This window comes from Chrysemys picta, chromosome 7 (genome assembly GCF_011386835.1).
Source record: "Chrysemys picta bellii isolate R12L10 chromosome 7, ASM1138683v2, whole genome shotgun sequence".
Taxonomy (NCBI): Eukaryota; Metazoa; Chordata; order Testudines; family Emydidae; genus Chrysemys; species Chrysemys picta.
Genome location: NC_088797.1, coordinates 61239631 through 61266882, shown reverse-complemented (window position 1 = coordinate 61266882; position 27252 = coordinate 61239631). Strand labels below are relative to the sequence as shown.

General features: G+C 52.4%; 1 protein-coding gene across 2 annotated transcripts in view; it reads right to left on the bottom strand.

Annotated features, from left to right (window-relative positions):
• The window catches only part of WDFY4 (WDFY family member 4), a 253577-nt gene extending 227835 nt beyond the window's left edge, over positions 1–25742 (bottom strand). Inside the window, exons 1-2 of one of the 2 annotated variants that reach the window (XM_005307318.4) lie at positions 25563–25742; positions 3021–3286 (exon numbers count right to left, since the gene is read on the bottom strand). In XM_005307318.4, coding sequence (XP_005307375.2) covers positions 3021–3269 — 249 coding nt within the window. In that variant the 5' untranslated portion in view covers positions 3270–3286; positions 25563–25742. The remainder of the gene's footprint in view (positions 1–3020; positions 3287–25562) is intronic. The other variant, XM_042856108.2, reaches the window with a different exon arrangement.
• Positions 25743–27252: the final 1510 nt, after the last annotated feature.

The following is a 27252-nucleotide window of genomic DNA, read 5'->3' as shown; positions in this document are numbered from 1 at the left end:
ACTAAAAGACGTATAGGAGCATGAGCTTTCGTGGGCGAATACCCACTTCTTCGTGGATGATGGAGATTCCACAATTTCCTTGGAAGCCTGTTCCAGAGCTCAACTACCTTTAGAGTTAGAAAGTTTTTCCTAATATCTAACCTAAAACTCCCTTGCTGCAGATTAAGCCCATTACTTGTTGTCCTAACTTCAGTGAACAAGGAGAACCATTGATCACCATCCTCTTTATAACAGCCCTTAACATGTTTGAAAACTTGTCAGGTCCCCCCTCAGTCTTCTTTTCTTGGGACTAAATACAGCCAATTTTTTTAACCTTTCTCTACATGTTAGGTTTTCTAAACCTTCTATCATTTGTGTCTCTCTCCTCTGGACTCCCCAATTTGTCCACATCTTTCCTAAAAGGTGGCATCCAGAACTGGACACAGCACTCCAGCGGAGACCTCACCAATCCTGAGTGAAACAGGACAATTACCTCCCGTGTCTTACATACAGCACTCCTGTTAGTTAATACATCCCAGAGTGATATTAGCCTTTTTCGCAGCTGCATCACATTGTTGACTCACATTTCATTTTTGATGCACAAGAAGCCCCAGCTCCTTTTCAGCAGTACTGCCACCTAAACAGTTATTCCCCATTTTGTAGATGTGCATTTGATTTTTCCTTCCTAAGTGAAGTACTTTGCATTTGTCTTTATTGAATTTCATCTTGTTGATTTCAGACCAATTCTCTAATTTGTCATGGTGGTTTTGAATTCCAAACCTGTCCTCCAAAGTGCTTGCAACCCCTCCCGGCTTGGTGTCATCTGCAAATTTTATAAACATAGTCCCGACTCCATTATCCAAATGGATTAACAAAACTATTTAATAATACTGGACCCAGGACCGACCCCTGAGGGACCCCATTACATACACCCTCCCAGTTTGACAGTAAACCATTGATAACTACTGTTTGATTACGGTCTCTCAATCAGCTGTGCACCCATCTTATAGCAATTTCATTTAGACTACATTTCCCTGAGAATGTCATGTGGGATTGTATCAAAAGCCTTAATAAGAAATGAAGATATATCATATCTTCTGCTTCCCCCCATCCACTAGGCCAGTAAGCCCATCAAACAGGAAGTTAGGTTGGTTTAGCACAATTTTTTCTTAGCAAATCCATGCTGGCTATTCCTTATAACCTTATTCCCCAGATTGTTTAATAATTTGTCCCAGTATCTTTCCAGGTATCAAAGGTAGGCTGACTGGTCTATAATTCCCATGTCCTCTTTTTAAAGACAGGCACTATGTTTGCCCTTCTCTAGTCCTCTATGACCTCACATATCCTCCCGGAGTTATTGAAGATAGATTACTTCTGAGTAGCTGGTCACCATTCAACTTTTTAGTGAAGACTGAAACGTAATAGGCACTAAACCCCACAACCTTCTTGATGTCATAAGTTATTAGATCTCCTTCCCCACTAAGTAGGGGACCTACACTTTCCTTCCTTTTCTCTTGCTCCCAATGTATTTAAAGAACCTCTTTTTATTGCCTTTTATGTCCCTTGCCAGATGTAAATGATTTTGTGCCTCCCAGCACACATGGTGCACTATGCTCCCAGTCCCTGCCTTTTCCCAACTCCTTTGGGGCTATTTGGCCCCCGGGGGAGGCAATTTGCATACAGCAATCTGTTCAGCTATGCAAAAGCTATGAACAGTCCAGACCTCTGGTTCCTGCCTCCCCACATTCCTGTTGAGAAAGATTGCCTTGACTAGTTGGGAGCAGAAAGAGTAACTTTGGTGACTAATCAATCACACACCATGAATAGCAAAAACTTGCCCCCAAAACGGGGTGTCATCAAAACCAAGAAACTTTTGCAGGAAAATATCATTGTGGGAGGATATGTCTGAAATCTGGATCTAAATGTTCTGGCCCATCACTACTTGGATCTTCAGGAGAAGACTGACTGACTTACATGCTGAGATTTGCAGCTAGATTGAGTTTGAAGCCATGGCATCCTTTATGCAGCCATAACGTATTTGAAACTAGGAACAATTTTCTATCCATCCCAGTACGTTCTATTGCCGTGCCTACTGCTGTAAGAGTAGAGCTCCTTTCACCACTCTGGCTGCATATTTGTCCCCTGTCAAACAAAAGCAGCATTCCAGGTTTCAGTCAACAGCAGGGGATGTGGGAGATGGTGAGTGTAGCCCCTCTGGAAGTAGCACTCACTGGATTTTATCCTGAAGCCTCTTGCAAATGGGAGCTCTGGGGGGGAGTGTCTGTAGTAAGTGGCAGTACGGCCTAGTGGTTAGAGCACTTGATTGGGATTCAGGAGATCCAGGGTCTATTCCTATTTCTGCCAATGGCCTCCTGGGTGACCCTGGGCAAGTCACCTCACCTCTCTGTACCTCAGTTTCCCCTTCTGTAAAATGGCTCAGAGCACATAGTACATATTGCAACAGACACATGAACCATCAACAGCATGATCATTACAGTTAACTGGCTTTCATGTGGAAGTGTGCCCTTTGCTTTCTTTGTAAAGCACCTTGAGATCTACCAATGAACAGGGCTGTGTAAGAGCTAGGTATTATTATTCCAAGAATTCGATCTGGACATCATTTACTCTGTGCTCTCTATCCATCAGGTTGCATAAACCAAACAGTTTGCCCATCCCAGCCTAACCTGTACCCAGATGATCCGCATCCTTTCTTAACAAGGGGCACCGCTGGTCTAACCCTTCCCACACCACACCAGTCCCAACCCCGCTTTGAAACGTGCCCATCCACTGGCAGATCCTTTGCTTCCAACTGCCCAGTCCCACAAAGCGCAGCTTCCCAGTGTAATCACACACACTGCAGGAGCTATTAGAAGGGTGGCTGAAGGACAAAAGCACCCCACGAGGGAGCTACAGAACAGACCCCGTGGCATACAGGGCATACGCCCACCCACCGTGTAAATGATGACCATGCTAGGTGCAGGGCAACAGAGAATTAGGGGTAAAGCCTCTAGCCAGGCCCCTAAGATAGCAGAAGAGCAAACCTTTAGGAAGAGGGGAAGGAAGCCCAGCAGCCTCCTCTGCTGCTCTTCTGGGATGAGATAAGGAGACGCCTGCTCATACTCCAGAAACTGCTTGGCTAGGGTGTCCCACAGGAGAGCGGGGCACTGGTGCTGCCCCTCCCCACTGGCCTCAGGCTGCGCCGGGGCATCCACATCGTCAGGTCCTGGCTTCTGCCCCGTCTCATCCAGGAAATCCCCCTGCTGCTTCGGGAGCTCCTCTGCTGGGTCCATCCTGTGGCCAAACAGACCTGAGTTTAAAAACAAGGGTTATTTTAAAGTTGCCAGCCCTCCAGGATTGTCCTGGAGTCCCCAGGAATTAAAGATTATGTTATGCGATGAAATCTCCAGGAATATGCCCAACCAAAATTGGCAACCTTACTTATTTTCTTGTAGGATTTTCCATGAAGAGCTGATTGACTGCTCTTTGCACAGGGGAAACAGCTAGACTCAGTCTCAGTTGCTTTCTTTTCAAACTAAGGGCAGCCACCAGAATAAACTCTCCAGGAGAGAGCACATGGTGTGGGTTTCACTTGTAACATGCTGCACTTGCTGTCTCACCAAATGGCAGTTGCAGCCCATTAAAGGTGCAATACCCAGAAACAGTCTCAACACTCAGAAGCTGCTGAGTAACAGATCCCTGTAGTTAGTTAGTTAAGTCTTTCCCAGTCAGAAAGGCTAACCAGCCCCCCAAGCTCCGCAGTTATTTTTCTTGGCCTTCTATTAATCCCTTTCACTTTGTACACATCTGTTGGGTGTCAGCATGTTCCAAACGGGATGCAGAATTTATATGCCGTCTCAAAGGACCCATGTACAGAGGCCTCCTTGCTCCAAGACATGCTCCCGCTGGTAATGAATCACCAAACCACATGAGATGAAGTCCTGGCCCCACTGAAGTCAATGGCAAAATTCTGATAGACTTCAGTTGGGGACAGGATTTCACCCAGTGCCTCTTTCTTGCAGCCATATCCCCCGTGAGCTCAGCTGTAACTTGCTGTCCACTATCACCCTTAAGTCTTACTGCTTCCCATGTCCTTCCTGGCCATTTGGGCTCAATCCTGCAGGATGTGGAGTGCTCCGGCCCCGAGCCGGAAAAGCACGTAAGCATGTCAGTGGGACTGCTCATGTGCTTAAAGTGAAATGCAGTGCCTGGCAGCTCAGCCTGGAGCAGTTCCCTTATTCTGTGCCCCCCCCCCCCTCAGTCACGGCCTACCACCCCCCTTTTCTGTGCTTCCCTGCCTCAGTTCCCCTCCAGTCTCTTCCTCCTCATTCAGCCCAGTTCCACACCCACCACACACACACACCACCACCACCACCACCACCACGCACTCCTCTGCCCACCTTACTCCCTGTCTATTCCATTTGCCATCATCACCACTTCCTCCTCGGGGCAGGTTCCACGCTGGCAGCCACCTAACACCATGCAGCACAGCTGCCTCTAGTGGCCACCAGGTGCAACTGCAGTTCAGCCAACCGCATGCAATTCAGGCTGGGCCGCAGGAATGCATGATACTGGGCTGTCCCGCCTCTGCCTTGAAAGGTGGCATTGGGGGGAAATCAGGGAACTGCAGACGGCTGAAGACAGCAGGTTCCAATTACTATTTTCTACCATCTCTCCTTACAATCGTTTAATTGTTACATCTAAGCTCTGTACTCATTGCTGAGAACAACCCTAACAAGCGCAACACGCAAATGCTATAGAACTAGCATAGGCTTTACCTCTTGGATAGAGAAAACAGATCGAGTACTAGGTTAGGACTCGGGAGACCTGGGTTCTAGCCCTGGCTCTGCCGCTGGCCCACTGGATAACCTTGGGCATGTCGCATCCCCACTCTGTGCCCCAGTTTCCCCATTTGTAAAATGGGGATGAAGATGCTGACCTGCTTTGTAAAACACTCTGCTATCTATGGATTAAAAATGAGGTATTATCCCTAGAGGGTAGCACCCTTTGAATGGACAGCTGAGCCCTCACAGGCAACAGTCAGAACCTTGCCACCACTAGGGCTAGCTCATGCCCCTGCAGGCCAGAGTTGGGGTGAGTGGCCCAGTGTGGGGGGAACTGGCCAAAGTAGGGGAGTGAGTCTTCCAGTAGCCTGATTTCCACTAAACTTAGGCCCACAGGGTGCCCTTTTGGTGCTGCAGGCAGGGGAAGCTCTATGGTGCCCTAAACTTATTCTCACCCTGAAGTCACTGCCTCGTCCCTATATCCAGAATGTCTGCTCCCTGCCACGGGTCCCTGTGAGGTCACCACCTCACTCCTGTATCCAGAGTCATAACACTTCAATAAGGTTCTGCCCACTGATACCTAGATCATTCCCTGGAATTTTGGAATTAATGAGATGCATTTTTCAAAAAATTACCACGAGACAGACAGAGAAATGCCATGGAGTCGAATGTAAGGGCTCACTTCACTTGCCCAATTTATTAGTACATGAATTAACATGAGAGCGGACCCTTCAATACAAATTACACTCCACACACAAGTTAATATATAGAAAAACAATGGCATACTTCCTATGCATATGAAATACAAGTTTTTTCTACATGGTCTGCTTACTCTTGATTCCAGATAGTTAATAAAAATGTTAAAGGCAGTATAGCCAAAAGACGGTTACTCACCGTTGTAACTGTTGTTCTTCGAGATGTGTTGCTCATATCCATTCCAATCAGGTGTGCGCACGCCGCGTGCACAATCGTCGGAGAATTTTCTACCCTAGCAACACCCGGCGGGTCGGCTGTGGAGCCCCCTAGAGTGGCGCCTTCATGGCGCTGGATATATACCCCAGCCGACCCGGCGCCCCCTCAGTTCCTTCTTGCCGGCTACTCCGACAGTGGGGAAGGGGGGCGGGTTTGGAATGGATATGAGCAACACATCTCGAAGAACAACAGTTACAACGGTGAGTAACCGTCTTTTCTTCTTCGAGTGCTTGCTCATATCGATTCCAATTAGGTGACTCCCAAGCCTTACCTAGGTGGTGGGGTCGGAGTGAGACATTGCTGTGTGCAAAACCGCTGATCCGAATGCAGCATCGTCCCTGGACTGCTGTACCAGTGCGTAGTGAGCTGCAAATGTGTTGACTGATGACCAAACTGCAGCTCTACAAATGTCCTGGATCGGAACTTGAGCCAGGAAAGCAGTCGAGGAAGCTTGGGCTCTCGTGGAGTGAGCGGTGAGGTGCGGTGTTGAGACACCTGCCAGGTCATAGCAAGTCCGGATGCAAGACGTGATCCAGGAGGATAGGCGTTGTGAGGAGACCGGTAAGCCTTTCATTCGGTCGGCCACTGCAACGAAGAGTTGCGTCGTCTTTCTAAAGTGCCTTGTGCGGTCAATATAGAAAGCCAGGGCCCTGCGTACGTCCAAAGAATGCAAACGCTGGTCATGGCGAGTAGCATGTGGTTTAGGATGGAAGACTGGGAGAAATATATCCTGATTCATGTGAAATGGAGAGACCACCTTAGGAAGAAAGGCAGGATGTGGACGAAGCTGCACTTTATCCTTATGGAAAACTGTGTAAGGGGGCTCGGATGTAAGCGCCCTGAGTTCAGAAACGCGCCTTGCTGAGGTGATGGCTACGAGGAAGGCTGTCTTTCAGGATAGGTACAGAAGTGAACAGGTGGCCAGTGGCTCGAATGGAGGACCTGTGAGCTTGGAGAGAACCAGGTTGAGATCCCACGTCGGAACGGGCTGACGTTGTTGTGGGTACATCCGGTCTAAGCCCTTGAGGAATCTAACGACCATCGGGTTAGAGAATACCGAGGACGCGAGTTCCCCTGGGTGAAAGGCCGATATAGCGGCCAGGTGAACTCTAATTGAAGATATCGCCAAACCCTGCTGTTTTAGGGAGAGGAGATATTCCAATATGAGAGGAATAGGTGCCTGTAACGGGGACGTGGCTCGTTGTTCGCACCAACAGGAGAACCGCTTCCACTTGGCCAAGTACGTGGTCCGTGTTGAAGGCTTCCTACTGCTCAGCAGAATCTGCTGGACAGAGTGCGAGCATTGCTGCTCTGCCTGGGTGAACCATGGAGCAACCACGCCGTGAGGTGGAGTGATTGTAGGTCAGGGTGACGTAGTCGGCCGTGGTCCTGAGAGATGAGATCTGGACACAACGGAAGCGGGATAGGTGTCTGAACTGAGAGCTCTAACAGTGTGGTGTACCAGTGTTGTCTCGGCCACGCTGGAGCGACTAGAATTACTTGTGCCTGGTCTCTGCGTAATTTGAGCAGCACCTTGTGGACCAGAGGAAATGGAGGGAAAGCGTAAAACAGGTGGTCCTTCCAAGGCAGGAGAAACGCGTCCGATAGAGAGCCCGGAGCTCGCCCTTGTAGGGAGCAGAACGCGTGGCACTTCCTGTTGGCTCGAGATGCAAACAGGTCTACCTGGGGAAATCCCCACCTCTGGAAAACGGAATAGATGATGTCCGGACGAATTGACCACTCGTGCGTCTGAAAGGACCTGCTGAGTCGATCCGCTAAAGTGTTCTGGACTCCAAGAAGAAACGATGCCGTGAGATGGATCGAGTGGGCGATGCAGAAGTCCCACAGGCGAATGGCCTCTTGGCATAGAGTCGACGAAGTGCTCCTCCTTGCTTGTTGATGTAAAACATGGCCGTGGTGTTGTCGATGAGAACTAACACACAGCGGCCACGTAGGAGATTGAGAAATGCCTGGCACGCCAGGCGCACCGCCATCAGCTCCCGAACATTGATGTGCAGGGCTAGTTGGGGTGCGGTCCACAGGCCCTGGGTATGGTGTTCGTTGAGATGGGCACCCCAACCCAGAGACGAAGCGTCTGTGACCAGGTGCATAGAGGGTTGTGGGGCGTGAAACGGCATTCCCTCGCAAACCACACTGTGATCTAGCCACCAGGTGAGGGAGGTCAAGACCGAGTTCGGAACCGTGAGCACCATATTCAGGCTGTCCCGATATGGGCGGTATACCGATGATACCCAGGTCTGGAGTGGGCGAAGCCGAAGTCTGGCATGCCTGGTTACGTACGTGCAAGAGGCCATGTGACCCAACAGGGTGAGGCACGACCTCACTGTGGTAATTGGGAAGGCCCTGAGTCCTCGAATGAGGCTTGTGATGGTATGAAAACGATTGTCTGGTAGAATAGCTTGTGCACGTCCGGAGTCTAGGACTGCCCCAATAAATTCTATCCTCTGGGTAGGCTCTAGAGTGGATTTCTCTTTGTTGAGTAGAATGCCCAACTCGTGGAATGTGTGTACTATTATGTGAATGTGGGCTCGAACTTGCTCTCTGGTGCGACCGCGTACCAGCCAGTCGTCTAAATACGGGAACACCTGTATCCCTTGCCGACGAAGGTATGCCGCCACGACGGCCATACATTTTGTGAACACTCTTGGGGCCGAGGATAGGCCGAAGGGAAGGACTGCAAATTGGTAATGCACCTTGTTTACCACAAATCGCAGGAAGCGCCTGTGAGGCGGGTAGATTGCTATATGGAAGTATGCGTCCTTCATGTCGAGAACGGCGAACCAGTCTCCAGGATCCAGGGAAGGGATAATGGACTTGGGGATCAGGAAGTAGCGGGAATAAAATCCCCTGCCCCTTAACGCTAATGGAACCTCCTCTATGGCCCCCATAGATAGGAGCGTAGAAACCTCCTGTATAAGAAGTTGCTCGTGAGAAGGGTCCCTGAAGAGGGACAGGGAGGGGGGGTGGGAGGAGGGGGATGAAGAAAACTGGAGAGCGTATCCCCTCTCCACCGTGCGAAGGACCCAACGGTCCGAGGTTATAAGGGACCAAGCACGGTGGAAATGGGAGAGACGATCCCGAAAGGAGGGGGCTGGATCCTGGGAGATGACTGGGGCGCTGTCCTCGACCACACCTTCAAAAGTTCTGCCTGGGGCCTGAAGGTGGCCGAGGTGGCCCCTGGTTCTGACCGGGTTGAGGGCCGGTCAACCTTCTCCTACCACCTCGCCCCCGCCTTCTGGCAGAGTCCTGTCTCGGACGAGGTGGGGGGGGTAGAACCGCTGAGGCTGGGGTCGAAATGGCCTGCGCTGGGGTCCCGGAACATGCATCCCCAGGGAGCGCATGATTGTTCTCGAGTCCTTGAGGCTCTGCAGACGAGAGTCCGTCTTGTCCGAGAACAATCCGTCCCCCTCAAATGGTAAATCCTATTTGCATAAATAGGAAGAAAGCAAAGAAAGAAGAAGTGGGACCGCTGAAGACTATTGCCGGAGAGGAGATTAAAGACAATCTAGGCATGGCGCAATATCTCAATGAATATTTTGCATCGGTGTTTAATGAGGCCAATGAAGGGATTAGGGATACTAGCACCACTACAGAGGGGCATTCAGGATGGGGGATTACCGTATCTGAGGTAGAAACAAAACTTGAACACCTTAATGAGGCTAAGTCGGGAGGACCGGACGATCTTCATCCGAGAATATTGAAGGAATTGGCGCGGGAAATAGCAGGCCCGTTAGCGATAATATTTAATGAATCCGTAAACTCGGGGGTGGTCCCGTTAGACTGGAGAATAGCTAATGTGGTTCCTATTTTCAAGAAAGGGAAAAAAAGTGATCCGGGTAACTACAGGCCTGTTAGTTTAACATCTGTAGTGTGCAAGGTGTTAGAGAAAATTCTGAAAGAGAAACTAGTTGAGGACCTGGAGATTAGTGGCAACTGCGATAAATTACAACATGGTTTTACGAAGGGCAGATCGTGCCAAACGAATCTGATCTCCTTCTTTGAGAAAGTAACGGATTTATTAGATAAGGGAAATGCGGTGGACCTAATATACCTGGATTTCAGTAAAGCGTTTGATACTGTACCCCATGAGGAATTATTGGTTAAACTGAAAAACATGGGGATCGATATGAAAATCCAGAGGTGGATAAGGAATTGGTTAATGGGGAGAATGCAGCGGGTCATATTAAAGGGTGAACTGTCAGGTTGGAGGGAGGTTACTAGTGGAGTGCCTCAAGGTTCGGTTTTGGGACCCATCTTATTTAATCTATTTATAACTGACCTCGGAACCGATTGCAGGAGTGGGCTGATAAAGTTTGCGGATGATACGAAGGTGGGAGGCGTTGTAAATTCGGAAGAGGATAGGGATATCCTGCAGGGAGACTTGAATGAGCTTGTGAATTGAAGTATCAGAAATAGGATGAAATTTAATAGTGAAAAGTGTAAGGTGATGCATTTGGGGATGACTAATAACAATTTTAGTTACAAGATGGGGACGCATTGGTTAGAAGTAACGGAAGAGGAGAAGGACCTAGGGGTCCTTGTAGACCGCAGGATGACTATGAGTCGACAATGTGACGTGGCGGTGAAAAAAGCCAATGCTGTCTTGGGATGCATTAGGCGAGGTATATCTAGTAGGGATAAGGAGGTCCTGCTTCCGTTGTACAAGGCGCTGGTGAGACCTCATTTGGAGTACTGTGTGCAGTTCTGGTCTCCCATGTTTAAAAAAGACGAACTCAAACTGGAACGGGTGCAGAGAAGGGCCACTAGGATGATCAGAGGAATGGAAAACCTGTCGTATGAAAGGAGACTAGAGGAGCTTGGGTTGTTTAGTCTGACAAAGCGAAGGCTGAGAGGGGATATGATTGCTATCTTTAAATATATTAGAGGGATTAATACAAGGGAGGGAGAAGAATTATTCCAGCTTAGTACTAACGTGGATACGAGAACGAATGGATATAAACTGGCCGTGGGGAAGTTCAGGCTTGAAATTAGACGAAGGTTTCTGACCGTCAGAGGGGTGAAATATTGGAACGGCCTTCCGAGGGAAACGGTGGGGGCGAGGGACCTGTCTGGTTTTAAGATTAAGTTAGATAAGTTTATGGAGGGAATGGTTTAATGGTAAAACATAGTAGTCAAGAAAACCAAGCAATGGTAGGTAAATAGCATAATGGCTAACAGGGATCAGGATGGAGACTCTTGCCTATATGCTCGGGGTCTTACTGATCGCCATATTTGGGGTCGGGAAAAGACGGTTACTCACCGTTGTAACTGTTGTTCTTCGAGATGTGTTGCTCATATCCATTCCATTAGGTGTGTGCGCGCCGCGTGCACGATCGTCGGAAGATTTTTACCCTAGCAACACCGGCGGGTCGGCTGTGGAGCCCCCTAGAGTGGCGCCTTCATGGCGCTGAATATATACCCCAGCCGACCCGGCGCCCCCTCAGTTCCTTCTTGCCGGCTACTCCGACAGTGGGGACGGGGGGCGGGTTTGGAATGGATATGAGCAACACATCTCGAAGAACAACAGTTACAACGGTGAGTAACCGTCTTTTCTTCTTCGAGTGCTTGCTCATATCCATTCCATTAGGTGACTCCCAAGCCCAACTTAGGTGGTGGGGTCGGAGTGAGACATTGCTGTGTGCAAAACCGCTGATCCGAAGGCAGCATCGTCCCTGGACTGCTGCACTAGTGCATAGTGAGCTGTAAACGTGTGGACTGATGACCAAACCGCCGCTCTACAGATGTCCTGGATCGGGACTTGCGCCAGGAAAGCAGTCGAGGAAGCTTGGGCCCTCGTGGAGTGAGCGGTGAGGTGCGGTGCTGAGACACCTGCCAGGTCATAGCAAGTCCGGATGCAAGACGTAATCCAGGAGGATAGGCGTTGTGAGGAGACCGGTGAGCCTTTCATTCGGTCAGCCACTGCAACGAAGAGTTGCGTCGTCTTTCTAAAGTGCCTTGTGCGGTCAATATAGAAGGCCAGGGCCCTGCGTACGTCCAGAGAATGCAAACGTTGATCCTGGCGAGTAGCATGTGGTTTAGGATGAAAGACCGGGAGAAATATATCCTGGTTGATATGAAATGGAGAAACCACCTTAGGGAGAAAGGCAGGATGTGGACGAAGCTGCACTTTATCCTTATGGAAAACCGTGTAAGGGGGCTCGGATGTAAGCGCCCTGAGTTCAGAAACGCGCCTTGCTGAGGTGATGGCTACGAGGAAGGCTGTCTTCCAGGATAGGTACAGGAGTGAACAGGTGGCCAGTGGCTCGAATGGAGGACCTGTGAGCTTGGAGAGAACCAGGTTGAGGTCCCACGTCTGAACGGGCTGACGTTGTTGTGGGTACGTCCGGTCTAAGCCCTTGAGGAATCTAACGACCATCGGGTTAGAGAATACCGAGGATGCGAGTTCCCCTGGGTGAAAGGCCGATATAGCGGCCAGGTGAACTCTAATTGAAGATATCGCCAATCCTTGCTGTTTTAGGGAGAGGAGATATTCCAAAATGAGAGGAATAGGTGCCTGCAACGGGGACGTGGCTCGTTGTTCGCACCAACAGGAGAACCGCTTCCACTTGGCCAAGTATGTGGTCCGTGTTGAGGGCTTCCTACTGCTCAGCAGAATCTGTTGGACAGAGTGCGAGCACTGCTGCTCTGCCTGGGTGAACCATGGAGCAGCCACGCCGTGAGGTGGAGTGATTGCAGGTCGGGGTGACGCAGGCGGCCGTGGTCCTGAGAGATGAGGTCCGGGCATAATGGAAGCGGGATCGGTGTCTGAACCGAGAGCTCCAACAGCGTGGTGTACCAATGTTGTCTCGGCCACGCTGGGGCGATCAGAATCACCTGTGCCTGGTCTCTGCGCAATTTGAGCAGTACCTTGTGGACCAGAGGAAACGGAGGGAAGGCATAAAACAGGTGGTCCTTCCAGGGAAGGAGAAACGCATCCGAGAGGGAGCCCGGAGCTCGACCTTGCAGGGAGCAGAACACGTGGCACTTCCTGTTGTCTCGAGATGCAAACAGGTCTATCTGGGGAAACCCCCACTTCTGGAAAACGGAATGTATGATGTCCGGACGGATAGACCACTCGTGAGTCTGAAAGGACCTGCTGAGTCGGTCCGCCAGAGTGTTCTGGACTCCAGGGAGGAACGATGCCGTGAGATGGATTGAGTGGGCGATGCAGAAGTCCCACAGGCGAATGGCCTCTTGGCATAGCATTGACGAACGTGCTCCTCCTTGCTTGTTGATGTAAAACATGGCGGTGGTGTTGTCGATGAGAACTAACACACAGCGGCCACGTAGGAGATTGAGAAATGCCTGGCACGCCAGGCGCACCGCCATCAGTTCCCGAACATTGATGTGCAGGGCTATCTGGGGTGCAGTCCACAGGCCCTGGGTATGGTGTTCGTTGAGATGGGCGCCCCAACCCAGGGATGAAGCGTCCGTGACCAGGTGCAGAGAGGGTTGTGGGGCGTGAAACGGCATCCCCTCGCAAACCACCTTGTGGTCTAGCCACCATGTGAGGGAGGTCAGGACCGAGTTCGGGACCGTGACCACCATGTTCAGGCTGTCCCGATGTGGGCGGTATCTTGATGACACCCAGGTCTGGAGTGGGCGAAGCCGAAGTCTGGCATGCCTGGTTACGTACGTGCAGGAAGCCATGTGACCCAGCAGGGTGAGGCACGACCTCACCGTGGTAGTTGGGAAGGCCTTGAGTCCTTGAATGAGGCTCGTGATGGTGCAAAAGCGATTGTCTGGCAGGATGGTCTGTGCACGTCTGGAGTCTAGAACCGCGCCGATGAATTCTATTCTCTGGGTAGGTTCTAGAGTGGATTTGTCCTTGTTGAGTAGGATACCCAACTTGTTGAATGTGTGCACTATTATGTGGACGTGATCTCGAGCTTGTTCTTTGGTGCGACCGCGTACCAGCCAGTCGTCTAGGTACGGGAACACCTGTATCCCTTGCCGACGAAGGTACGCTGCCACGATAGCCATACATTTCGTGAACACCCTTGGGGCCGAGGATAGGCCGAAGGGAAGGACTGCAAATTGGTAGTGCACCTTGCTTACCACGAACCGCAGGAAGCGTCTGTGAGGCGGGTAAATTGCTATGTGAAAGTATGCATCTTTCATGTCGAGGGCGGCGAACCAGTCTCCAGGATCGAGGGAAGGGATAATGGCCCCCAAAGAGACCATGCGGAACTTCAACTTTACTACGAATTTGTTGAGTCCGCGCAAGTCCAAGATGGGTCGCAGACCTCCTTTGGACTTGGGAATGAGGAAGTAACGGGAATAGAATCCCCTGCCCCTTAACTCCACTGGAACCTCCTCTATGGCCCCCATAGCAAGGAGCGTGGAAACTTCCTGTATAAGAAGTTGCTCGTGAGAAGGGTCCCTGAAGAGGGACAGGGAAGGGGGGGAGGAGGGGGGGATTGAAGAAAACTGGATAGCATATCCCCTGTCCACCGTGCGAAGGACTCAACGGTCCGAAGTTATAAGGGACCAGGTCCGGTGGAAATGGGAAAGGCGATCCCGAAAGGATGGGGCTGGATCCTGTGGGATGACTGGGGCGCCGTCCTCGACCGCACCTTCAAAAGTTCTGCCTGGGGCCTGAAGGTGGTCTAGGTGGCCCCTGGTTCTGACCAGGTTGAGGGCCGGTCCACCTTCTTCTACCACCTCGCCCTCGCCTCCGGGTCGAGTCCTGTCTCTGACGAGGCGGGGGGGGGTAGAAGCGCTGAGGCTGCGGTCTAAATGGCCTGCGCTGAGGGCCCACAACATGCATCCCCAAGGAACGCATGATCGTCCTGGAGTCCTTGAGGCTCTGCAGGCGAGAGTCCGTCTTTTTGGAAAACAGCCCTTGTCCTTCGAAGGGCAGATCCTGCAGGGTTTGCTGCAGTTCCTGAGGCAGACCCGAAACCTGGAGCCAGGAGATCCTCCGCATAGCGATACCTGAGGCCAGGGTTCTCGCAGCAGAGTCCGCTATGTCTAAGGAGGCCTGTAAGGAGGTCCGAGCCACCTTCTTACCCTCCTCCACCAGGGCTCCAAACTCCTCCCTGGACTCTTGGGGAACCAACTCCTTGAACTTCCCCATAGAGTTCCAGGAGTTAAAGCTATAGCGGCTCAAGAGCGCCTGTTGATTAGCCGCTCTAAGTTGCAACCCTCCGGCTGAGTAAACTTTACGGCCGAATAAATCGAGGCGCTTAGCCTCCTTCGATTTGGGCGCTGCGGCCTGCTGACCGTGGCGCTCCCTTGCGTTCACTGATGCCACCACCAGTGAACACGGCTGGGGGTGGGTATACAAGTACCCGTAGCCTTTAGACGGAACAAAGTATTTCCTTTCCACCCCTCTCGCTGTGGGTGGGATAGAGGCAGGAGTCTGCCATATCGTAGATACATTGGCTTGTATCGTGCGGATCAGGGGTAACGCCACCCTCGATGGGGCATCCGCTCCGAGGATATTCACGATGGGGTCGTGCACCTCCACTATCTCCTCCGCCTGCAGGTCCATATTACGGGCCATCCGACGCAGAAGATCTTGGTGAGCCCGAAGATCTATTGGAGGTGGACCTGTGCACGATGTGCCCGCCACTGCCTCATCCGGAGAGGAAGAGGAAGATGCCTCCGGTGGGACAGGATCCAAGGGAGGGTCCTGGGCTCCCTGCTCCTGGGCCGGAGCATCACCTGCATTTGAGTCCAGTGCGTCAGGTGGTGCGGACACGGAAGCCTCCATGCCCCCTGGCGGAGGCCGAGAGATGGTGGACTCCGGGGCCCTTCTAAGAGAGTGACCGGAGCGAGAGGTCGAAGCAACTGGAGCCCCTTGCGCCTGATGGTACGCCCACGGGGTCCAAAACGACCAGTGAGAAGGGCCATGAGAACGGTCCTCTGTTATGTTCTGCCAATGGCCCAAGCCCTGTTCCTCGGCTTGCCCTTGAGGGGGGTATGCCGATCTCGAGAGGTCCTCCGAGGAGCGAGACCCCGATCTCGATGGCCATGGCGGTGCCGAGAGCGTCGAGACGATTCCCGTGGGCTGCGGTGCCGCACGGTGCCGGTCTGGAGATGATCTATCTCCACGCGGTGCCGGCGATCGGTGCCGGGACCGCGACCGGTGCCGATGACCTCGTCGGTACCGGGAGTCGGATCTGGACCTCGACGAGGACCTGGAGTATGCCCGGTACCGGGAGCGGCCTCTCGACGTCGAGCGGCGACCGTAGCGGTGCCGAGAACTACGTCTCGACGTTGATCGGTGCCGACGATCATAGCGGTGCCGAGACGTAGAGCGGTGCCGCGAAGAAGATCTTGGCCGCGAGTACGACCGGTGCCGAGGTGATATTCGGTGCCGGGACTGCGAGCGGCGTGGGGACCTGCTTCGGGACCTGGATCGGTGCCGAGGTTCCAGCCCTTGCGATGGAGGGCGCATCAAGGCAGGTTTCCCCCTCGACTGGACCGGGCGAGGCAACGGTGCCGTCGGTGCCGGTGGTTGAGGCGGTGCCGGCTCCGTGAGAGCTATTAAGTCTCTCGCCGCCGCGAAGGTCTCTGGCGTCGACGGGAGGCACTGTATCACCGCCTGCCTCGGTGGAGACGCCGTCTGCACCGGACTCAACGGCCTCGGCGCCGGAGTCGACGGTGCTGGAGGCACCTGTTTCCGGTGCTCCACCGGCGTACGCGGCTCTACCCCCGGCACTGGGGGAGCCAGCGTCTTCGGCACGGAGGTCCCCGTCTTATGGGCTTTCTTATGCCCTGGGGATAATGACCGGCGCCGAGGCACTTGCTGTGCTTTCGGTGCCGACGAGGTCCGGTGCCGGGAAGGCTCATCTGACGCCACTCGCGTGGTCGTCATGGCCGGTGCCGCCGGGGCACTGCGCACCGAGGCGCTAGGTGCCGGGGCCTGACTTGTAGATGGAGCGTCCGGACTAAGTGCCGCCTCCATCAGGAGTTGCCGGAGCCGAAAGTCCCGCTCCTTCTTGGTCCTTGGTCTGAAGGCCTTACAGATCTTGCACTTGTCTGTTTGATGGGACTCTCCCAGGCACTTCAGACAGGAATCGTGCGGGTCGCCCGTGGGCATAGGCTTAGCGCAGGAGGCGCACAGCTTGAAGCCGGGAGCGTTGGGCATGAGCCCGGCCCCGCGGCCGGGGGAGAAAGGGGGAGACGACCCCCTTAATCCCCTGAACTATTCTAACAACTAGACAACTCTTAAAACTATTGAACCATTTAACTATAAACACTAGGACTATAACTATAACTATAACTGCGAATAACGAACTAAGCTAGGGAGAGTGGAGAACAGCTAAGCAGCGCTCCACAGTTCCAACGACCGTCAGGGGCGGTAAGAAGGAACTGAGGGGGCGCCGGGTCGGCTGGGGTATATATTCAGCGCCATGAAGGCGCCACTCTAGGGGGCTCCACAGCCGACCCGCCGGTGTTGCTAGGGTAAAAATCTTCCGACGATCGTGCACGCGGCGCGCACACACCTAATGGAATGGATATGAGCAAGCACTCGAAGAAGAAGGAATTTTCCTCCAGGGCAGATTGGCTGAGCCTCTGGAGGTTTTTCGCCTTCCTCCGCAGCATGGGGCAGGGATCTCTAGCAGGAGGGTCTCTGCCGATTGAAGTCACTAGTAACAGGATTGGGGACTTCAGCAGCAGAGTCCAGGGAAGGGGTAGGGACGGTTTTATGGCCTGCAGCATGCAGGGGGTCAGACCAGATGATCTAGGGTTACCATATTTTGTGCCTCCAAATGGAGGACACTCCACCGGCCCCGGCCCCGCCCACACCCCCGCCCCAACTCCGCCCCAACTCCGCCCCCTCCCCAAAGTCTCCGCCCCCTCCCCTGCTTCCCGCGAACATTTAATTCGCGGGAAGCCTGAAGCAGGTAAGGGGGGGATGGGGGGAGGAGGTGTGGCCCAGGCTGGCCCCCCCTGCGGCTACAGCCTGGGGTGCCAGCCCCGGCCGACCACCCCCGGCCCGCCCAGCACTGCCTGCCTGCCCCCGGCGGCCCGGCGCACCCCCCGGCCCCGCGACCCCGGACCGGCTCCCGGCCCGGCCCCCCGCCTCAGCGCATCCCGGGGCTCCCGGCCCGGCGCACCCCCGCGGCTCCGCGACCGCGGACCGGCCCCCCGGCCCGGCGCACCCCCGCGGCTCCCGGCCCGGCGCACTCCCGCGGCTCCGCGGCCCCGGACCGGCCCCCCGGACCGGCGCACCCCCGCGGCTCCGCGGCCCGGCGCACCCCCCGGCCCCGCGCACCCCCGCGGCTCCGCGGACCCCCCAGCGGCCCGGCCCGGCGCACCCCCCGGCCCCGCGGCCCCGGACCGGCTCCCGGACCGGCGCACCCCCGCGGACCCCCCAGCGGCCCGGCCCGGCGCACCCCCCGGCCCCGCGGCCCCGGACCGGCGCACCCCCCGGCCCCGGCCCGGCTCACCCCCGCGGCTCCGCGGACCCCCCAGCGGCCCGGCCCGGCGCACCGCCGCGGCTCCGCGGCCCGGCGCACCCGCGGCCCCGGCCCGGCGCACCCCCGCGGCTCCGCGACCCTGGACCGGCGCACCCCCCGGCCCCGCGACCCTGGCCCGGCTCCCGGCCCGGCGCACCCCCGCGGCTCCGCGGACCCCCCAGCGGCCCGGCCCGGCGCACCCCCCGGCCCCGCGGCCCCGGACCGGCGCACCCCTCGGCCCCGGACCGGCCCCCCGGACCGGCGCACCCCCGCGGCCCGGCGCACCCGCGGCCCCGGACCGGCCCCCCGGCCCGGCGCAGCCCCGCGGCTCCCGGCCCGGCGCACCCCCGCGGCTCCTCGGACTCCCCAGCGGCCCGGCCCGGCGCACCCCCCAGCGGCCCGGCACCGCGCCCCCTGCTCCCCGCCGGGCCCCGCGCCCAGCCTGGCCGGGCACTGCGACCCCGGCCCGGCCCCGCACCAGCCCCGGCCGAGCCCTCCCTCCCTCCCGATTTTCCCGGACATGCCCGGCTTTTGGGGATTTCCCCCCGGACGGGGATTTGAGCCCCCAAAAGCCGGACATGTCCGGGAAAATCCGGACGTATGGTAACCCTAAGATGATCATAATGGTCCCTTCTGACCTTAAAGTCTATGAGTCTATGAGTTCCGGAGGCAAGCCCGAGACCTGGAGCCAGGAGATTCTCCGCATGGCGATACCTGAAGCCAGGGTTCTTGCAGCGGAGTCTGCTATGTCCAAGGAGGCCTGTAAGGAGGTCCGCGCCACCTTCTTACCCTCCTCCACTAAGGCCCCAAACTCTTCCCTGGAGTCTTGGGGGACCAATTCCTTGAACTTCCCCATAGAGTTCCAGGAGTTAAAGTTATAGCGGCTCAGGAGCACCTGCTGGTTAGCCGCTCTAAGTTGTAGCCCCCCGGCTGAATAAACCTTACGCCCAAACAAATCGAAGCGCTTAGCGTCCTTCGATTTGGGCGCTGCAGCCTGTTGACCGTGGCGCTTCCTTGCATTCACTGATGACACCACCAGTGAACACAGCTGGGGATGAGTGTACAAGTACTCATAGTCCTTTGAGGGGACAAAGTACTTCCTTTCCACCCCTCTGGCTGTGGGTGGAATAGAGGCAGGAGTTTGCCATATCGTAGTGGCGTTAGCCTGGATCGTACGGATCAGGGGCAACGCCACTCTGGATGGGGCATCCGCAGAGAGGATGTTCACAATGGGGTCCTGCACCTCCACTACCTCCTCTGCCTGTAGGTCCATATTACGCGCCACCCTACGTAATAGGTCCTGGTGTGCCCGAAGATCTATCGGGGGTGGACCTGTGCTCGTTGTGCCCGCCACCGCCTCATCTGGGGAAGATGAGGAAGATGCCTCAGGTGGCAAGGGATCTAAGGGCGGGTCCTGGTCCAACGAGCCCTGGAGCGGAGCATCACCTGCCCCTGGGTCCAGGACGTCAGGTGGTGCGGGCACGGAAGCCTCCATGCCCCCTGGAGGAGGGCGAGAGATGGTGGACTCTGGGGCATGGAGGCATTTCTGCTGGTAAATTTCAATTTGTTTTCCTGAAACTTTATTTTCTGTTGAAAAAATATTTTGAGAGAAAATCCCCAGCCATCTCTACTAAACATATCTTAAATTCTCTCACCACAGCCAGATTAAACAGTTAAAGCTTAATGCTCATTTGCTCTCCAGCATGTATGCTGCTTGTTTACTATTGGCACTTTGCCTAGCTTGTGCACTGAAACCAGCCTGGTCGGTTTCAGTCCCTGGTTCTCACACAGTAGCCCAGAACTCCAGTGAGGGGGATATTTTTACCATTTCATGGCTGTTCAGTGGCCCATGTGGAACAAATCGGTGGTCATGGCACTTGTCAAGCCTCTTTGCTAGTAGTCACAGCAGGAAGGCAAGGGGGAAATGGACATGGAGACAGAGCTATGGGTTTAGTTCTGTACCTTTGAGTCAGGGCTGTAGGCAGGGCACCAAAGGGGAAGCTTGCTCCATCACTGAATAATCAGGAGACGTCAGTCTCCAAGGCTGTTGATCTGGCATTTGTCACCAGCATCCAGTTTTTTTAAAAAATAAGTAATTCATGAAGACAACAACATGACATAGGCAGAACGTGTGCAATGACAGCACTGCAGAAGATAGACAGGAAGACCACGTGCCCTATGACTGAGCGGGCGGAGCGTTCGTCATGCTTTATTTTTGGCTCTGGTAAGACGACATTGCTTGGCCTCAGCCCACTTCTGAGATGCATATTGCCTCAGAAGAGTCTGGACTTTTCCAAGGGGGCTAATGAAAAGTGTGTTCAGAGCCAGTTGTTGTCAAAGAGGCAGCCCTTGACCTTCGCAACAAGTCCGAAGGGCATCCCTTCTTCATAACAGTAGTCTCACTACCTTGGTGGTGGCACTGCAAAAGCTAAAGCCAGTTATCGCCAGAAGGGAGAATACTGGATTTAGGTATTTTTCTGCCTCTATGGCTGGATCCAGCAAATGCTTATTCAGGCGAGTAACACAGTATAGTCCGATGCAACTCGCCAGGATTACTTCCGTGAGTAAAGACCAAAGATGGTCCAATGATAATAATAAGCCTATCTACCTTTCATATGGCACTTTTCATCAGTAGACATCAAAGCACTTCATAATGGAGATCAGTATCATTATCCCCATTTTCTAGATGTAAAAACTGAGGCACAGGCGGTCAAGTGACATAGGCCAGTGGCAGATCCAGAAATAGATAAAATTATTTGATAATTGACAAATTTATGAACTGTCTCTTTTTTTAAACTAATAATTTATTTAACTTTTTTTTTATTATTAGCCCAGCTTAAATGAGGCCTACTCACATGAGTAAGGCACTGAAGGATTGGTCCCTTAGGGTGAAATCATGCCCCCTACTGAAGTCAATGGGAGTTTTACCAGGGACTTCAATGGGGCAAGGACTGCCCCCAATGTCTATGATTCTGTCATTCTGAGCCTGTAAAGTTAAGTAAAGAGAGAGGAAAACACAGGAAAGTATTGGTGGCAGGTACCTAATCAGAGCTGAAAATACTCTAAATTGAGATCATTATGCAACCCAAAAAGCCCAGGCTTGGTTACATTCCCTTTCACTTAGAACACAGTTCACTCTTTCCATCCCAGAAGTAGAATTTATATAGGCAGCGCAATCTATGGGCCCGTGGTGCCTGGGCAACAGGAATATTCCTGGCCCAGGGCCCAGTTCCTGCACTGTTTGAGGCTGGGTCTCTCCCTTGGCCCCACCTGCTGTCCCTGGGCACACCCCCCGCGCATCCTCCAGGAGATTTAAAACGGCCCTGGGACTCCCACCCACCACCGGCAGCACAGCGGAGCTGAGCAGCTTCCTGCCTGCTCGCTCCACGTGGCTGCTGGCCCCTGCAGCCCCTGGGCGGGGTGGGTCGGGTCTGTGTCCACGCGCACTTTTCCCACCCCAAGCACCCCTGCAGCCAATAGGAAGCTGCAGGGGCAGTACCTGGGGGTAACAGTGCGCGGAGGCCCCCCAGCCCGATCTGCCTAGGAGCCCCAGGTAAGCGCCACACTTCCTCACCCCCTCCCAGACCCTGCTCCCCCTCCCCTTTCCCACACACCCCCTCGCACCACCAAACTCCCTCCCAGAGCCTGCACCCCCACTCCCTACCCCAACCCCAGCCCGGAGCCTGCACCCAGTACCCAAACTCCCTCCCAGAGCCTGCACCCCAGACCTCCCTACCCAAACTCCCTCCCAGAGCCCAACCTCTCACCCCTTCTGCACCCAAACTCCCTCCCTGACCCTGCACCCCTCCTGCACCCCAATCCCGTGTCCCAGCCCAGGGCCTGCACCCCAGACCTCCTCCCCCCACACAAACTTGCTCCCAGAGCCTTAGGCAGGTTGGGGGTGGAGTTTGGTGAGTGCAGGCTCTGGGCGTTCTGGGCACCACCAAAATTTCTACAAACCTGCCACCCCTGGAAACTACTGATGTCTAAATCTAGGTGTACGTGTCATCTCTTCAAAATGGAGGCTACAGCCTATCCCATTACTGATACCTCTAGTCTCGGGGGAAGATGCATTAAACTTCAAGCCAAGAGTCACTGAGTTAGTCCAGTCCCAACTCTTCCGCTGACTGCTGTTGAACAAATATTTCTCTTCATAGTGGTCCCTTCTTAATCATAACAGTCCCTTCTGGCCTTAAAAATCTCTGAATTCCTTGAATTTTCTAATCCTCTTAAAAGATAATTATTCTGTTGGAAAGATCTGCTACCACGGAGCTAGCATCTGAAACCACTAAAGCAGTGGTTTTCACCCAGTGGTCCATGGACCCCTGGGTCCACAGACTATTTCTCAGATTTCAAAAGGGGTCCGCACCGCCATTCAAAATGTCTTAGGGGTCTGCAAATGAAGAAAGGTTGAAAGTCACTGGTCTAAACAATTTTAAGAGGCCCCTTGTGCTTGTGTTATTGCCCACCTTTAACACTGATGATGGTCGCTTAGGATCTAGCTATTAAGCACTGTTTTCTTTTTAGTTTTGATAAATTATGAAACATCTTTACATACCAAGATGACATGGAACAAGAGTCTTTAAAATACAATAGTGTTTTTAAAAGGGACATGAAAGTAAAAATATACAAAAGGCCCATTGCTGTTATTCAGAAAGTGGCAGCAAGTAAAAAAAGGGGAAGTGATACTAGTACAATTTTATCTTTTGTTCTAAATGACATCTGTATGAAATCACAGTGCAAAGTGGCTGGGCCTTCTCTGACTGAAAAGGGGCAAATGGAAAATGGGGTCTGGTGGTGAGAAACAATCAAAGAACCTCACTAGCTGAAATAGTGTAGCTCTTTTTTTGTGGTTCACTTTATCGAGAATAAGTTGTACCTACACAGGACCAATCCCCACACCAGACCACATTTTAGTCCACTGTTCTATTCTGTCTACCAACTACCAGACTGCTCAGAACTTGAGAGATTCAACTGAATGATCTTGTGAAATGAGAAAATAGTCAGTTGGAGACAAGTCCCAAAGTAAGATGCTGGATCAAAACATCTGGGAAGTTTAGCTCCAAACTCCGCAGCTGGGTCTCTCTCCATAAGCAGTTCTCTGCTCCGACTGTACAATAAACCCCAATGTTCTGGTGAGCATCAAAAACAACTAGGTCACCGAATCAAAGCTGGAAGCATTCTTGGTTCCCCTACTCAATTTCTCTCCAGCCAGGCAAGGACCGCTGTTCTCCAGTGAATACCCAGAGACTAGTTTTAAATGCCCCAAATGACGAGGCTTCAACCAGCTCCATTGAGAGATTATTCTACTGCCTGACAGATCTCACTGACTGAAAGTGTCTCCTGATATTCAGTATACATTTTTCTTTACTTAATTTCATCCCATACATTCTAAGTCTATTCACTCTTAGGCTAGGTCTACACTATGGGTGGGGGGGGTCGACCTAAGATACGCAACTTCAGCTACGTGAATAGCGTAGCTGAAGTTGCGTATTTTAGGTCGACTTACCTGGCTGTGAGGACGGTGGCGAGTTGAACTGCTGCTGCTCCGCCGTCGACTCCGCTTCCACCTCTTGCCGCAGTGGATTTCTGGAGTCGACGGCAGAGCGATCAGGGATCGATTTTATCGCGTCTTCACTAGATGCGGTAAGTCGATCCCCAATAGATCGATTGCTACCCGCCGATCCGGCGGGTAGTGAAGACGTGCCCTTAGCTCCCTCAATTAATACATAAATTAAACAGAATCCAAAGCCAGAAGGGACCGTTGTGATCATCTAGTCCTGTATAACACAGCCCAGAGGAGAATTTCCCCAAAATAATTCCTAGAGCAGATCTTGTAGAAAAACATGCAATCTTGATTTTAAAATGGTCACTGATGGAGAATCCACCACGACTCCTCTCCCTCCTGGCTGTTTGTGCCCTTTCATGCTTGTAGAGGGCATCCTATTCCCTCATAACTGTCAGTTGGTCAAATGCTACATATTTACTTTCCTTTATCATTCCATTTAGTCAATCTCTTCTGTCTCCTAATCATCTTTGCTCCTCTTCCCTGAATTCCCGCTGATCTGATCCGTTATTTACAAACTTTCAGCCATGCATCTAGTGTTTGAACTGGGAATAATATATGTCACAAGGAAAATCTAAAAACATATAGATTTACACTGTGATCCCAGACTACATGCTATACAAAAACTAAGAACTTAGTTAAGGTTGCTAAGTGCAACTCCCCTCCCACCCTTTGTCTTGTCTCTTTAGATTGTAAACTCTTTGAGGCATGGCCTGTCTCTTCTTCCATGTTTGTACAGCACCGAGCACAATAGGGCATCTCTTGGTTGGGGCCCCTAAGTGTTCCCTAAACAAAAATAAGAGAAGATGGAATATTAAACATACTGACAAATGTGGAGAGGGTTGTACACTGTCTGAAGGACAGGTGTCTTTTCACAGGATACGGTCCTTGGTTTCTGAAGCAATATGATTAACATAACATCTTGTCCAGTTCAGAGACAGCATGAACAGGCATGACTCCATTAAAGCAAATAGATTTAAATCAAGATTGAATTTGGCCCAACGTGGTGTTCTTATTAGACCACATTTCAGTTGTGTGGGTGGTTTGCTGCCTTTATTTCAAAGCAGGCCTTTCTATACTGCATTTTGGCAAATCATTAATTCTTTCTCGTGTTCTTAAGGGCTTCTCTGTTTGCTTTGCTCTGAACAGCCTTTCCATGCACAACAAAAGCGTAGTTATGGAACATTAATGTTTGGCCTGCTTTCGTTCTTTCCACTGGGGGGGGGGGGGGGGGAGCAAAAAAAGAAGCTTGCAATCACCTTGTCAAGTCAGATTCTGCACTAATATACCCTGTACCCCTGTTGGAGTCAGTTGGAGTAGCATGGGGGATAATGCAGTGAGGAATTGCACTTATAAGGTACTGTCCAGCCGTCAGTGAAATATTGTTCCCTGATGCTAAGTAGAACATTGGACGCTGCTAGTTACCCACAGGCAGTCTAACGATAAAAGCTAATCTCCGAGAGAGACCCTCAAGAAGAGCAGAATGGAAGCCAGGTCAACATAAATCACTCAAAAATAGAAGTATATGAGAGCTGGAGGCAATTACAGCAAATCAAACAACTCTGCTAACAACAGCAGCTGATACATTCTGCACCTATAATCCCTCTGCTGTCCCTAGAACAAAGAACACAGACTCGTGTGTATCCCTGCTGTTCCACTCTCTCCCGACAGCCCAACACCACGTTGAACTTTCACAAAAGCCATTGCCATTTGAAATGGACTCTATCAAAACAAAGTGTTTGGTCAGTACAACAGACGCCATCTGCTTTGTTACAGCAGTGAACCCGTCACTTCCAATTCCAAACCAAATCTGAAAAGCAGGTGACATACCTGGGCATGCAGGTTCAGTGACTTCCAGTGCTAGCAGTTGCTATATCCAGGAAAACCGGCTTTTCTTCTTTTGTCTGTGACACAGCTGTCCTGCCAGGCATCTTAAAGCGCTCAACAGCTCCCACTCTGCTCTTTAAACTTTCCACTGTGAATCACTTGGTTAGCTGCTGTGCTTATTTCCTGGGGAAAGCAGAAGTGGAGAAGCACAAAATGAACCACAAGCTACTGGAGCCAAGAGGCACTCAAACCAGCTCAGATGACTCAGAGCAGCTCAGCTGGTGTATAGAGCTGCCAGGGAGATGGGCTTCTTTCTGGTCCCATACATCCGAGAGTTTCCTTGCTCCAACATTAACAATTAAATGGTGTTTTCTTTACGGTTTGCTGAATTGCTAGGGCCAGGGGCTGGCTTGATAGCCCCGGAGACTGAAGCCCTCTCTCTCCATCCACAGGACATGGGCAAGAAGCAGCAGGAGCTTCCCTCACCAGTGCGCCTTTGAACTGGAGATGTCACCTCTAAATGCTGTTGAGTCTTTGGCCTCCCCGCTGAGCTTGCTAACAAGGGGGTTGTTCGGTGGCTTTATGAAGCCAACAACGTAAACTGCAATGATGACACAAATGAACTTGGTGACCCACCTAGGAATAAAAAACAAAGGGGGGTTGCCTCTCTCCACTCCCTTTCATAACAACAGGCCTGGATGGATTTTTGTTTAGCTTTTAAGCTTGCCATTTATTTTATACATTTATTTGTTAACATTAGAAATTCAGGTATTTTCTAGTCTGTTCCACCTGGCAGATTTTGTGGGCAACTAGAGAACTAGAATTATGTCATAACAGATATCAAGCAAATGAAACCTGATTAATTGAGGAGGGAAGGGATTTTATTCAGGGTGTTTAGATCATTTTGTTTTTTGTTAACACCTATTTAACTCAAATGCTTGAAAAACAATTGGGAGAAAAGATGTCCTTGTTAAAACTCCACCCTCTTCCAGCAAAGCCAGGGCAGAGCAGACGTGACAGTCCTGATATTTCCAAAGCCACATGCCCTCACGGTACTGTATGGAAAGGACTCTGTGTCTGGGACACAGCTGATTTAACAGGAGAGAGCAGAGGATTTTCCTCTTCTCCCCAGCCACTGGCAGCTCCGTTTCCACACAGCAGCATGCTTGGTACACAACATGTTCTCCTTGCTGCATGTGCGAGTGCAGTTAATTACCAAGGGGAAGGTAGTGATGGAGCCAGCAGCAATGCATTGTAGGCCAAGTTCCTCCCTGGTGTAAAACCAGTGCAGGTTAGTCCAGGGATTAATCCTGCCCTGTAGCTGTAAAGCAAGCAGTACTGCACCAGTGGAGCCTGAGAGAAAACAGATTCCATGCCAGGCCCCACAGACAGATATAGACCTTGGACAGATCAGGGTTTGGAAGGGGCAAGCTCCACAAACTAGGCTGCATTAGGCCATTAGCTAATTCCTTCCAAACCCCAGTCAGCAAAAAGCCACACAGGCAAAGTACAAGACAGAGGGGACGAGGCTCAGGCAGAGAGAAAGAGTTTGCACGGCCCAGGAGAGAATTTCACCAAACATGCCTCTTGCCTCGCTCTGAGACAAGCCTGAATGTTACCATTTGCACTTATATTTCCCCTTTTCAGTTAGCTTAAACCACCGAGCCGAAAGTTTTCTGTTGCTGTCAGCTGC